Below are 14,395 nucleotides of genomic sequence, written 5' to 3'. Positions count from 1 at the left end.
TTCTTTCTTTCTTTCTTTCTTTCTTTCTTTCTTTCTTTCTTTCTTTCTTTCTTTCTTTCTTTCTTTCTTTCGACAGGGTCTCATGTAGCCCAGGCTGGCTTTGAACTTGTTGTGTAGCTAGAGATAACTTGAACTTCTGATTCTCCTGCCTCTATCTCCCATGTGCTGGGGTTGCAGGCATGCACCACCATATCTAGTTTATGCAAAGCTGGGCTCAAACCCAGGGCTTCATGTGTGCTAAGCAAACACACTCCCAACTGAGCTTGAGTATATTCCCAGTCCTCTTTTGAGAGCTGTTCATTTGATTTTCTCATTTATTAATAGGATTATATATCCTTTTCATGTTTTTTTGAGTTCTTTACAATTTTTGTTACAATTCTCTCTCTCTCTCTCTCTCTCTCTCTCTCTGTCTCTGTTTTGTGTGTGCATGTGAATGCCATGGCACATATGTGGATGTCAGAGCACAACTTGGATTCATCACCTTCTACCATGTGAGTTCTGGGGGTGGAACTCTGCTCATCAGGCTTGGCAGCATGTGCCTCTCTCTCTGACTGAGCAAGCTCACTGGCCCCTAAAGCCTTTAAATTTGATGCAACTTCATTTGTGAATTCTTCATTATTTCCTGAACGTTTGACTTTTAGAGTTTATGCCCATATCTTGAATGTTTCCCCTATATTTTCCTCCAGCAGTTTGAGATTTTTAGGTCTTATACTATGTGTTTGATCCACTGTGAGTTAATTTTTTTTTTTTTTTTTTTTTTTTTTTTTTTTTTTTGTCTTTTTGAGACAGGGTCTACCTGCAGCCATAGCTGGCCTGGAACTCACTATGTAGACCAGCATGGCCTAAATCTCACAGCAATCTGCCTGTTTCTGCTTCCTGAGTGCTGGGTTTAAAGGCTTGTGCCACCACACCTGCTGCTTTGAGTAGATTTTTGTACAGGGAAGATAATTCATTTATGTGATATCTAATTTTGCTGGGACTCCTTGTTAAAGATGCTGTTTTTTGGGTTTTTTTTTTGTCTTTTTGAGACAGGGTCTCCCTGTAGCCCTAGCTGGCCTGGATTCGCTATGGAGACCAGGTTGGCCTCGAACTCACAGAGATACGCCTGCCTCTGTCTCCCAGGTGCTGGAATTAAAGGCGTGCGCTACCACGCCTGGCATAAGATGCTGCTTTTTACACACTGTGTTTTTGGCACCTTTGTAGAGAATCATATGGATGTACCTACGTGAGGCTATTTTTGGGTCTTTGGTTCTCTTCTGTTGGTCTTTGAGTCTGTTTTTGTGCTAGAACCATGCTGTTTTGTTATTAGGTTGTGGCATCTCTGGCATTACTTTTTTTTTGTAATCAGTACCAGGGATTGAATTTAGGGCTTCATGTGTGTAAAGCAAGCATTCTATCACTGAGCTATGGCCCCAGCCACATTCTGTTTTCTTCAGGATGTAATTTACTTTTACATTACTTTAGTGTTGATAACAATTTACAGTGGCACCAAATGTCTGTGGGTTGCCCTTTTCCCCAGCAGGTTGTCTGGCTGGGTAGATGAGCATCTCAATTTGTGTTTTAATTAATTAACTAACTAATTAATAATTAATTATGTGTATGTATGTAAGTGTGTGGGTACATGGATGTCTGTAAAGGTCAGAGGACAACTTGCTGGAGTTTGTTCTCTCCTTTCACCATATGGGTCCTGGGGGTTGAACTCAAGTTATCAGGCTTGGCAGCAAATGCATTTACCCACTGAGCCATCTCATTGGCCCTCAGTTTAGTTTAAAACTGATTTATTTTTCTTAAAAAACTTTTTTTAAAAGATGATCTTTAGCTGGGTGTGGCGATGTACACCTTTAGTCTCAGCACTTGTGAGGCAGAAGCAGGGGGATCTCTGTGAGTTGGAGGCCAGGCTGGTCTACATGGTGAGTTCCAGGCTAGCCAGGACTACATGCTAGAGCTCTGTCTCAAAAAAAAAAAGAAAGAAAGAAAGACCATTATTATTATTGTTATTGTTATTATTATTATTATTATGTGTGTTAGATAGAAAATAAAAGAGGAGGGGCCAGATCTGCCCTCTAACCTCTTAGGACACTGTATTCACATGTACATTCCTACACAAACATATATACACAGATACACAGAGACATGCACTAACAAGAAAAACTTCTTTGGGAAGAAGTTGAAGAAAAGAATGTCATGGCAGGTTGGTTCAGAGACAGGAACTGACATATAATTACCTTTCAAGAAGGAATTTTATTAGGAAAAAGGACCTCAAACCTGTGATTGGACCTTGAGGTGGGGGAACAGCAGCACACTCCTGAGACAGCCTGCATGTGACCTTAAAGAGTGGAGAGGCTTCCCTTGCACCCCTGCAGTGAGGGGAGAGCATAAAGCCAGAGAGAGTGGTATAATGGCTGTCAGAACAGGATGGTGGGGAGAGGCCCAGAGCAGCCTTCAGAGAAACCCGGAACTAAACGGAAATGCCTGATGTTTGCACCTTTCCAGTAAGTGGTAGGAGTTTCACACCATGCAATTAGGTCTGGGACAGCCTATGAGACAAGGAACATGCTGGAGCCAGTTGGGTAGTACCAGGGCTTAGTTATAAAATCATAGTCACAGAAGCTTGCATAGCTCAGTCCCAGGGAGAGAACTGCAGGGGGCATAGCCTAATTTCCTCAGACTGTGAAATCTGGCCTCCTAGAGTGATCTCTCCTCTGTCTCTCTCTCTGTCTCTCTCTCTCTCTGTCTCTCTCTCTCTGTCTCTCTCTCTCTCTGACACACATGTGAGGTCAGAGGGCAACTTTCAGGAGCCAGTTCTCTCCTTCCACCATGGGTCCTAGGGATTGAACTCAGGGTCATCAAGTTTGTGTGACAAACCTTTATCTCACCAACCACTTTCCCTTTTTACGAGGGGTATTTCTGTTGTGTTACCTTTTCCTGGGTCCATTCACTCCAGATAGGGCACTAATAATAGACCAAAGCGATGATTTCATCCAAGTCTAGCTTTGCAAGCTAATGAGTTTAATTGGGGTTACCCACAGGAGCGTAGGGGAGGGGTTACCCATAGGAGGGGCAGGGCCTCGTGTATCTAGGGCCCAGCCTTGTGAGCCTCTCCCTCTCCTCCATGACAGGACATGAATAGATCCAATCTCTAGTGGGTCTCTTCTGAGTAGTCACAGCTGAAGAGAGTTCAAGCGAACAGTGAAGGTGTCATGGCCAGAGTGCCTGGCTCCACATTTTTCTACATTCCCCTTCCTGGTTTGTAGGAACTAACAGACAAGAGGAAGGCAATCTGTGGCCCGAGTTGCTCATTCCTTTCCCTACTTTATCATTTCTCTTTTGCCTTTGCTTATAATCACCATATTCAGAAATTCATTTAAAATGATTATGTGGCTGAAATACTCATTTTTTATTGTTTGAGAATTTCATATATGCATGTCATATGTTTTGGTCAAATCTACCCCATTTCTTGCCCTCCAGGTCCTCCCACCACCCTCACCGCTTTCCCTTCTCCCCATCGCCCCATCGCTCTCCCCTCCTAACTTCACGTGCTCCTTTTTAAAACCTCCTGAGTGCACCTAGTGTCCCAGCATCATTGTGGTTGGCATCGCTATCAGTCTAAGGGTATTGATGGGTTTGTTTTCTCAGTTAATTTAAAAATTAAAAGACAGGAAAAAATCAGACCAGCAGAGAGCAAGAGCCAAACAAACTTTTATTGAAGGATAAAGAATCACATTCACACACGTACAGGATCACACATATAGACACAGTTCATACAGAAAGATGAAGCTCTCCACAAGTGAAGAGGGGGATCCAGAAACTCAAAATCCAACTTCTCCCAGGGAGAGTCTGGGTTTTGACAGTTTTAGTGGTTTCCCCTCCCCTACTTTAGCATTGGTCAATTTAAACAAAGAAGAGAAGGCTGATAGGTCACATCCCTAAGCTGAGATATCCAGCCTGCTACAGTACTCTAAGCAGGTCAGTTGTCATCAAGAAATAAGATCTTCCTGCCAGATCAAGAATCAGGAAGTGTGCCGTCTTTATTACTTCTCAGTGACCATTTGCTTACTAGGATTTAGTTCCTTACAGTATGAAATACTCATTTGTTTTTTAAAAATACATTTTATTTGTTATTTTGTGTGTATGAGTGTATTGCCCACATGTATGTAAGTCCACCCATGACATGCAATGCCTGCGGAGGTCAGAAGAGGGTGTTGGATCCCCTGGAACTGGAGTTACAGACAGTTGTTAGCCGCCACGTAGGTGCTGGGAATTGAACCCTGGTTCTCCGCAAGAGCAGCCAGTATTCTTAAGCACTGAGCCACCTCTCCAGTCCCGAATGACTCATTCTTAATGCTTTCTGAGTTTTGTGTTATTCTTTGAAGGGGCTGTCCCGTTCTAGGATTTAAACTTTCTTATTTTCTGCTTGGCTAATTCTCCTCATATTTATGGGAATTCAGGAACCCATGTGAGGGTCCCCCTTTCCTCTACTCACTACTGCTTCTCTAGCCTCTCCCTACATTCAGAGTTTTCTTTATTACGTCTCTCTCTGCAGAGTGGTTGTTGCAGCCCCCCAGGAGGCACAGGCTGCTCATCAAACAGGTGTCCTCTACCAGTGTGACTACAGCACAGGCCAGTGTCAGCCCATCCCACTGCAAGGTGAGTCTCAGCCCTTCCTGCTTGGGCTGCTGCTGAGATTCCTCCTGTGCACACAGCTGCAGATCTTCCATGTCAGGGGGAATCTGTGGTGTGCAGGAAGCTCTTTAGCCTCTGCTTTGTCTGTAGAGCAGATCCCTCAGGCCCTCTCTATGTTCTTTTCTTATGATCTGGGCACCTCTTGACCAGTCCCGTGTCTCCCAAGTTGAAGGGACCCTGTGCAGCTCTTTTGCTAAAAGGATTAATATTTCAAAAATTTGTATGTGTATAGTGTATCTACATGTATGTGCAAATGCATGTGCTGTGTGTGTGTGCACTGTATGTGCATGCATGTGGAGGCCAGAGGTAAGCACCAGGTGTCTTTCATGACTGCTCTCTACCTTGCTTTAAAATTTTTTTTTAAAAATAACATTTATTCATTTACTAAAATTTTTTTCTTTTTGAGACAGGGTTTCCTTGTAGCTCCAGCTGTCCTGGAACTCACTATGTAGACCAGGCTGGCCTCGAAATCACAAAGATCTGCCTGCCTCTGTCTCCCAAGTGCTGGGATCAAAGGCATGTGCCACCATGCCTGGCAAATTTTTGGTTTTTTAAAAATTTTATTTTTATTGAATTTTTGCAATTTTCATACTGTATAGTTTGATGGTATTTAGAACCCCTCCCCTATCTGCACCTCCCTCTACTGTCCATCACCCAATTTAATGTACTCTCATATATATTATATGGCCTATAGAGTCTGATTTGTGTCCCCAGATGTCCTTCAGTGTGGGTCCATTCACTGGTCCCACCCAGAGTTCCATTCCTGTAAGACACTGGCTCTCCCCTCCCAGCAGCCAATAATTGCCAAAAGTTCCATAGGCTGGGTAGTTTCTTTGAGCCAGGATCTCCCTGTAGCCCCAGCTGGCCTGGAACTCACTATGCATCAGGCTGGCATTGATCTCAGAGATCTGCCTGCTTCTGTCTCCCGAGTTCTGGGATTAAAGGCGAATGCCACCATTCCCAGCTGTCATTTCCATACTTGGGTGCAATGTCTGTCAATTCTTTCATGCCCCTGCATCCTCTCTGATCCTTCTGCCTCTTCCTGTTGGTCACTATTCAAAATAGTAGAGTTACATCTGAATTCCCTATATAAGAAAAAACATGCAACATTTGTTTTTCTTGATGATCTCCAGTTCCATCTACTTTCATGCAAATGTTCTTTGTGGCTGAATAAACTCCACTGTGTACATATACCACATTTTCTTTATCTGTTCATTGGTTGACTGGCACCTGTGCTGATTGTACAGCTTGGTTGTTGTGTATTAGACAATGAAGATGGATGTGCAGGTATCTCTGTCATGTCCCTGCCCAGCTGTTACACAGCCTCTCTTCCCCCTGAGGGTGACCATGCATATGTCTGTCTTCTCAGTGCCCCCAGAAGCTGTGAATATGTCCTTGGGCCTGTCCCTGGCTGCCACGACCAACCCCTCCCAGTTGCTGGTGAGTTGCCCTGGATTGTAGGAGGGTCTTGAGGGGAAGAGTGGGGCCCTGGGGCTTCTGGGCTGGGGGTCTTGAGATGCTGGAATGAAAGGACAGGAGGCAGGGGGAGCCCCTTCTGCTGGTACTCTGCCCCTCAGGCCTGTGGTCCCACTGTGCACCAAAACTGCAAGGAGAACACCTATGTGAAGGGTTTCTGCTTCCTGTTTGGTTCCAACCTGCTGAGGCCACCCCAGCGGTTCCCAGAGAAACTCAAAGGTAGGTCCTTTTGGCAGAAACTTGAGGGTGGGGGCAGGACTGAGAATGCGGCTTCTCAGGGTAGAGGGGTGACTTGGTCTGGGTGCAGGAGGATTAGAAAACCTGGATCCTGTGGAGAGACAATAAGGTGAGAGCACTTTAAGAAAAATCCTGATTTAGCCACTTCTGGGAGAGAAGGGAATCAGCACTGACTTCTCAGATGTCCCAGCCATTTTCCTTGGAGCAAGCACTTGGATTCCCAGCGACAGCCTTCGGGGTTGTAGATGGTGACAGCCTGCTTCCTTCCCCAGTATCCTCCCATCGGGTCTGCCTGTCACACGCTTCAGCTCCTTTGCCTGTCTTCTTCAGGAATCTTTCCAAACTGTCCTTAGAGCCATTATTATTATTAATGAGGTATATCGCGCAAGCTCAAGGCCAGCCTGGAACACATAAGATTATCTCCCAAAATATAAAAGCAGAATTCTAGGGTGGGCTATGGTGGCAAATTCCTTTATCATTTATTATTATTTTATTATTATTATTATTATTATTATTATCATCATCATCCTTTTCTTCCTTTCACAGTTTCTCTTTTCCTAGGCCAGGCATGGTAGTGCATATCTTTAATCCTAGTACAGGCAGAGGCAGGTGGATCTCTGGGAGTTCAAGGCCAGTTCAAGAGTATATAGTGAGACCCTATCTCAAGCCCCCCCCAAACCAAAGTAAAACAATATTCCCTTTCTTTTAAAAAAATCTTTATTTTATTTTTATTTATGTGTGTATGTGTGTATGTGTGCATAAGTGTGGGTGCTCACAGATGTGAGTTTGGCTGGGAACCAAACTCAGCCCTCTGAAAGAGCAGCAAGCGTTCTTACCTGCTGAGCCCTCTCTACAGCCCTGTTGTTTTGGTAGTGATTGGCGTTTTCGTAGTCCTCCTGTGCTTAACGAGTATCTAACTTCATTAATTTTTTCTTCTCGTCTCTTGGATGTGTTTATCCTTGTTCTCACCCCACAGTATTCCTTTCAGTTTTCCCTGTGGAGCTGGCTTTAGCCTATTCTTGTTCAATTATGACAGATAGCTTTGTTGGGTACATTAGTCTGGTTTGGCAGTTGTGGTCTTTCAGAACTTGAAATACCACTCCAGGTCCTTCCAGCCTCCAGAGTTTCCACTGAAAAATCAGCGTTATTCTGCTGGACCTGACTTTGTATGCGATCGGTCTTCCTTGCAATTTTCAATGCACTATCTTTGTCCTGTATATTTAGTGTTTTGACTATAATATGATGTGTGACGTTCCCTCAATGGTTCTATTTTGTGTTCTGTATGCCTCTTTACTTGGATAGACATCTCTTTCTCTGTTTTGGGGGAAATTCTCTTCTATGATTTTATTGAAACTCTTTTTTATGCCTTTGGAATAAAATTTTCTATGTTCATAGTTAGTAGATTTGGTCTTCTCATATATTCTGTTCATATGTTTTAATAATATTATCATCTTTAGTTAGGCATGGTGGCACACGCCTTTAATCCCTGCACTTGGGAGGCAGAGGTAGGCAGGTTTCTGTGAGTTTGAGGCCAGCCTGGTCTATATAGCGAGTTCCAGGCCAGCTGGGGCCACAGGGAGACCCTGTCTTAAAAAGATCCCCTGAAAAAATTGTTTTCTTTGACTTCTTGGAATTCGTCCAGCAGTCTGTGCATGTTCCTTTGGATTCATTCAGGAGTTTGTGTTCTCTTTGAATTCTTGAACGTATTTATGATTTTCTTTTAAATTCTTTGTTTAGGATTTTGTTTAATTCACTCTCATTGGGGCCATTACTATGAAGTTGGTAATTTTTGGAGGGGATATATTGTCGTGGTTTTTCATGTTATTTGGCTTTTTGTATTGTGACTTCCACATCCGTAGTTATTTTGTCAGCTGACTTTCTGGCACACGAGTTGGGTGTCTGTTTGGATTGGTGCTTGGTGTTCCCTCCTGTCTGCTGGCCTTGGCTCAGCTGGGTGCAGCTTGAAGTTCAGTCATGGAGAGATTTAGTGCTAATTCATGGTGAGTTAGCTGATCCTGGCCTCCAACCTCATCAGGGAGTCTACACAGGGTGGTGGGGGTTGTCCTCTGATCTCAGTAGCCAAAACCTGCAGTGTGGGGGCACTGTGAGAGATTTCATGCAGCCTTTGGCCTCAGGAGCTTGGGTGCAGGGTGCATAAGTGCTGGGGTGCTGGCTGCTGGGGCATGGCTTCACACTGCTCTGACCTTAGGAGACTGGACTGTGCAGGTGCTAGGATACTGGAAACAGGGACAGGGTTTCCCGCAGCCTCAGAGCTCAGGAGTTGGGGCCTGCATGGTGCGTGTGTTCAGGGATGCCATAGATGGGAGTGGTTTCATGTGGCTTCCGACCTTAAGAGCCAGCATCCATGCAGTCTGCTGGCCCCAGAGTACTGATGTTACTAGACTTAATGAGGGTCACAGCTTGCACCCCAACATGCCAGGTTCAGTCACCCATCTTCAGTAAGCTCATTAAAATTGCCAAATTAGGGGGCTGGAGAGATGGCTCAGCGGTTAAGAACATTGATTGTTCTTGCAGAAGACCCGAGTTCGAATCCCAGCTCCCACATGACAGCAAACAACTGTCTGTTAACTCCAGTTCTAGGGGATCCAACGACCTCTTCTGTCCTCCATGGACATTGCACAACATGGGTCCACTTACCTACATGCAGGCAATACACTCATACACACACATGAAATAAAAAAATAATAAATAAAATATTTTTTAAAAAAGTGCCAAATTAATAGTGAAAAGCAGAAAAAGGTTTATTCAGTGTGGCCACTTTGGGAAGAGGGACAAAGAGATCCAGTGACACTCGCCCCCTTATGTCTTCAGAGTCTTGACATAGGGTTGGGCTTAAATAGAAAGCAAGGGCTATGCTTAACTAAGCAGTCTGGCCAAGGTGTGCCCCGCGACCACCCTGTCTCAGCTTGTCTTCTAAAGACAAGTTCCTCCTCTGGCTGCCTGGGCTTCCGCCCTTTCTTCTCACAGCAGGCGATTCTTGGGGAGATTTAATTTCCTGGGATCTGTTCTTTCAATAGTCCGATAGCCACAGTGTTTCTTTAGAATATATTCATTTCTGCCAGACAGGCAGGTTACACTGGGGATGAGGTTGGGGTTTCATGTGGCCTCTAACCCTAGGAACCAGAGTCCATGTGGTGCTTGGGCACTGGATGTTTTGTGCCACTCTCCTCAGGAGTGAGGGTCTGTAGGGTGCCAGGGTGAGGGTTCCAGGCTGTGGGAGGCAGAGTTGCTATGGCCTCTGACCTCAGGAGTTGGGGCGGACGCTAGATGTAGAGTATGGGGTTTTATGCAGTCTGTGTCTTCAGGAGCTGGGGTCCACATGGTGCACACGTGCCTGAGTGCCGAGTTTGGTATAGTTTTTGAATTCAGAAGCCAGGGTCCCCACAGTACACAGGCACTGGATACCTAGGGTGGGGTTTCACATGTCCTCTGACCTCAGGACCTGGGCTCTGCATTGTGCACGGATATCAAGGTGCTAGTTGCTTTCAGCATTCTGGTCTTCCAAACTCTCACCAGAATGGCTCATTAATCTCTGCTTGGAGCATTCTAGGACTTCTGTAGCCCAAAGCTTTAGACTCGTCCACATTTCTTCCAAAACATGTTCCACTGGCATACAAACCACATGGTCAGGTTTATCACAGCAATGACCCTACTTCTGGCACTAATTTTTTGAGTTATTTTTCTCATTGTTGTGATCAAATACCTCCCTGACTTTTGGCTTTGTTTTGCCTTAGTTTGAATGGATATAACTCATCATGGTGGGGAAGGCCTTGTGACAAGACTGTGAGGTAACGGGTCACATGGTGTCTGTAGTTGGGAAACACAGTGAACAGGAAGTGGGCATGGGCTGTGAAACCTCAAGGCCCATGCCCAATGATTCACTTCACCAAGAAAGGGTCCACCTCCTTAAAGATACACAAACTTTCAAAACAGCATCATTATCTAGGGATCAAGTGTTCAGCTATATGAGCCCATGGGAGACACTGCACATTCAAACATATATTTATAATATTATAAATATATTTATATAATAGTTCTATATTATAGAATTATTTTTGTTCTCTGTATTAACTGAGCCCTTCATAATGATATTTGTATCATGTCAGCTCCTACTTTTTTCAGTGCTGGGTTGAGCTCAAGGCTCTACCACTGAAGTTTCCTCTTCTAACAGTTTTTAACTTGTATCTGATACAAACACATGGCCTGGAACTCTATGTAGATCAGGCTGGCCTTGAACTCACAGAGATCTGCCTGCCCATTTCAACCACACACCGGAAGCAGAGGAAACAAGCAGGAGGTGGGTCAAGGCTATAGACCCTCAAAGTCCACCCTCAGTACCTCCTAAATTTCTATTATTTTCTCAAACAGCACCACCAACAGGGGACTGAGTGTTCAGTACGTGAGCTTATGGGGGACATTACTCATTTAAACTACTATACCTTAGTTTCAGTAGCACTGAAAAACTTTATTCCTTTTTTTTTTCCCTAGCTAGGCAAACATACTGCCCCTGAGCTTTTTTTTTTTTTGGTCTTTTTGGTCTTTTTGAAACAGGGTTTCCCTGTAGCCCCAGCTGGCCTAGAACTCACTATGTAGACCAGGCTGGCCTTGAACTCACAGAGATTTGCCTACCTCTGCCTCCCGAGTGCTGGGACTACAAATGTGTGCCACCACGCCAGGCATGAGCTACATTTTTATCCCAGAACTCCAGACTTATCCAACCCCCCATTTATGTATGTAAACATGTATAATTATGCCTGCATGTGTACATATATGTGTTCCAAAGGAAAGAAAGGGTTTCATACAATACAATATCAAAAATTAAAAGTCATGTACTAGGCCCCTGAGTAAGTACTCAAGGAACCTGCTGCTTACTTGCAGCATATTCGATGTGTACTATTGCTTTGCTTCTAAATAAAGTTTCCTTTATCACTTTGTTAAAAAAAAGAAAAGGTAAGCCAAGGGTGATGGCATACACCTTTAATTCCAGCACTCGGGAGGCAGAGGCAGGTGGATCTGTGTGGGTTCGAGGCCAGCCTGGTCTACATAGTGAGTTCCAGGCCAACACGGCAGGTTAGTTTGCAGCCTATTGTAATTGGTCCTTAGAGCAACAATCTGGCTTCTTCTCAGTTGGTATCTTAGGGTTATTTACAAATGTGTGACTTTAAGAATAATCTCTCACAGAAGGGCAGGCAGGCAGGCGTCAATGGCTGGTTTTCAGATCTGTCTGAGCCATACAGGCATCCAGATCTACATCCAGGTTTTGCTATGTATGAATTCAGTTCGCTGTCTAGCTACTCCTTGGTCAGCACAGGGTGAGTGAGGGTCCTTCTTCCTTGGTCACAGCCTCAGCCTCCAAAGCTGTCTCTTCTCTGTCCATCAGACCCTGACTTCTACCACTAATTTTGGCAGGACCCAGGCTCTATGCCCTAAGCCCCCGTCCCAGTACCTCCACGACCTCAAACACCTCCCTTTTAAAGCCCATTTGGGGAAGCTACAGCTCACTGGCCTTGGGGCAATGTCCAATCTTTAAGCAGAGTTTTGATGACATGCCCCCCACCCACCATGTAGTCCTCCTCTGAGCAAGCCTTTTGGGATTATGGACAGGCTTCACCCTCACTGCCCTCCTGGTCAGGGCCTTGATGATTCAGCTTAGCCATGGCCAGGCTTTACTTTTACCCAGGCACTGCTTTGAACTCCTTTACATAAGTTTGAGTGCTACTGTCGTTGGATATTTGCTGCTGTTGCTTCATTGAAGCCTGGATATTAGTGGCATTGGCTGTTCTTTAGAAGGTTGGTAAAGCACTCATTTGGAGTGCTGGTGCTTTTTAGCACAACTTTTGGTTTCGACTGTGCCTGCATGTGTATATATATATTCCAAAGGAAATCTTTGGATTTCAGATCCTGAACATCAAAGGATGCCAATGCTCCTGGGTCTGCCACCTCAGCTGGCCAGATCTGAACCTGCCCCTGGGCGGGATAAATGGAGTGGCTCCCCAGTTGCTTTATCCCAAGTACAGTGTAGCCATAGCTGGGTTTGGGCATGGCAGATCGCTAGGTGGGTAGCAGCTAGACCTCAGGGTAGGAAGGCACCATGATCATTCATTTCTGGAACAGGACAGGTACTAGCACTGGGTATGGTTCTAAGATGGCACAGTGCTACAGGGTGAGGCATGATGTTGGCTTCTCTGGGGGAGCATAGCCTTGTGGACCCCAGACAGCCTTCTTAGGTGGGCTGTGGCCACGAGGACTGTAGGGATCCCCACTGGTGAGGACCATAGATGTCTACGGTGGTGGTAGCTGTTGGCATTCTCTTGCATAGTCTCCCCTAGGGAGAAGCTCCTACTGGTCTTGGCTGTGGGGGCAGCTGTATCCTCTGTGTGGCCAGCCTGGGTTTCTGTGCTCTCCAGGGTTACTGCTACTGCTCTGATGTAGACTGGTACTCTAATCAGCTATTTTCACTTAAATGCATTTAGTTTTTGCTGTGCTGGCCATCTTTGTGCAGTGGATGAGCACAAGAGCTTCTAGTAAACTGCTGTGTGAGAAATCTGTTCTTTTTAAAAATATTTTATTTATTATTTTTATGAAGAGGGCTTCAGATTCCCCTGGGACTGGAGTTAAGGATAGTTCATAGCTGCCATGTGGGTGCTGGGAATCGAACCTGGATCCTCTGCAAGAGCAGTCAGTGCTCTTAACCACCGAGTCATCTCTCCAGCCCCAAAATCTGTTCTTTAAAAAAAAATTTTTTTTATTTTTATTTTAAGTTTATGAGTGTATTGCCTGCATGTGTGTAAGTGCACCTGTGTTGTGCAATGCCCGTGGAGGTCAGAAGAGGGTGTCATATACCCTAGAACTGGAGATAGGGATGGTCGTTAGCCACCATGTGGGTGCTGGGAATCGAACCCGGGTCTTCTTTAAGAGTAGTCAGTGCTGTTTTTGTTTTTTCTTTTTGAGACAGGGTCTCCCTATAGCCCCAGCTGGCCTGGAACTCACTATGTAGACCAGGCTGGTCTTGAACTCACAGAGATCTGCCTGCCTCTGCCTCCGAAGTGCTGGAATTCAAGGCTTGTGCCACCATGCCTGGCCCAAGAAATCTATTCTTAATTTTAGTTTTCTTAGTTCATAGGCAGAATATTCTTTACCTTTCTTTCTTATTGTCTCCCCTTGAATCAACATTCAGTGATGTTTCTAATTATTTAATTAATTCATATTCTGTTTTTTCTTGCCTAGAATGTCCTCAGCAGGAAAGTGACATTGCCTTCTTGATTGATGGCTCTGGTAGCATCAACCCCAGTGATTTTCAGAAGATGAAGGAGTTTGTCTCAACTGTGATGGGCCAGTTCAAGAAGTCTAAAACCTTGGTGAGAGCCAGTGGGTTGGTTAGAGAATAGCCAGAGTAAGGCTGCCACATGCGTGGCAACCAGGCTGCCATGTCTCTTCACTGAGGCAAACACAGCATCAGCCAACTTGGCAGTTGATTCTCATGTTATCTCTCAGCATCCTTTCAGCTCTTGTAAGGCAGGTGGTGCTGAACTGATTGATAGCAGTTGTCCTGGGTTAAGTCCCACATATTAGCTCTTGCTGAACCCTAGTATTGAGAAAAAAAGAGTTGGGGGGGTGGACTTTGGAAATTGGAGTGTCTTTCTGCAGTGCTTGTTGAGGTGATGGCACTTTCTCCAGTGTAATGCCAGATGCCTTGTTCCCAGTTCTCTTTGATGCAGTACTCTGATGGATTCCGAACTCACTTCACCTTCAATACTTTCAAGAAAAACCCTGACCCAGTATCACTGGTGAGGTCAATAAAACAGCTGAATGGGAGGACACAGACTGCCACAGGAATCCTCAAAGTAGTGTAAGTTCTTCCCTCTTTGGTTTCTTTTTTGTTGTTTTTTGTTTGTTTGTTTGTTTGTTTGTTTGTTTGTCTTTTTGAGACAGGGTCTCCTCAGAAAGTCAATCTTACTGAAATTATTCTCAGAAAGCG

General features: G+C 44.9%; 1 protein-coding gene across 1 annotated transcript in view; it reads left to right on the top strand.

The window, feature by feature from the left end:
* The window catches only part of Itgam (integrin subunit alpha M), a 79,168-nt gene that overhangs the window by 7,420 nt on the left and 57,353 nt on the right, over nt 1-14,395 (top strand). Inside the window, exons 3-7 of the mRNA XM_008823789.2 lie at nt 4,544-4,647; nt 6,053-6,123; nt 6,261-6,378; nt 13,645-13,775; nt 14,121-14,266. Coding sequence (XP_008822011.1) covers nt 4,544-4,647; nt 6,053-6,123; nt 6,261-6,378; nt 13,645-13,775; nt 14,121-14,266 — 570 coding nt within the window. The remainder of the gene's footprint in view (nt 1-4,543; nt 4,648-6,052; nt 6,124-6,260; nt 6,379-13,644; nt 13,776-14,120; nt 14,267-14,395) is intronic.

Source organism: Nannospalax galili, unplaced genomic scaffold (assembly GCF_000622305.1).
Source record: "Nannospalax galili isolate Female #2095 unplaced genomic scaffold, S.galili_v1.0 scaffold788, whole genome shotgun sequence".
NCBI classification, from domain to species: Eukaryota; Metazoa; Chordata; class Mammalia; order Rodentia; family Spalacidae; genus Nannospalax; species Nannospalax galili.
This window is presented reverse-complemented; position numbering and strand designations above follow the sequence as displayed.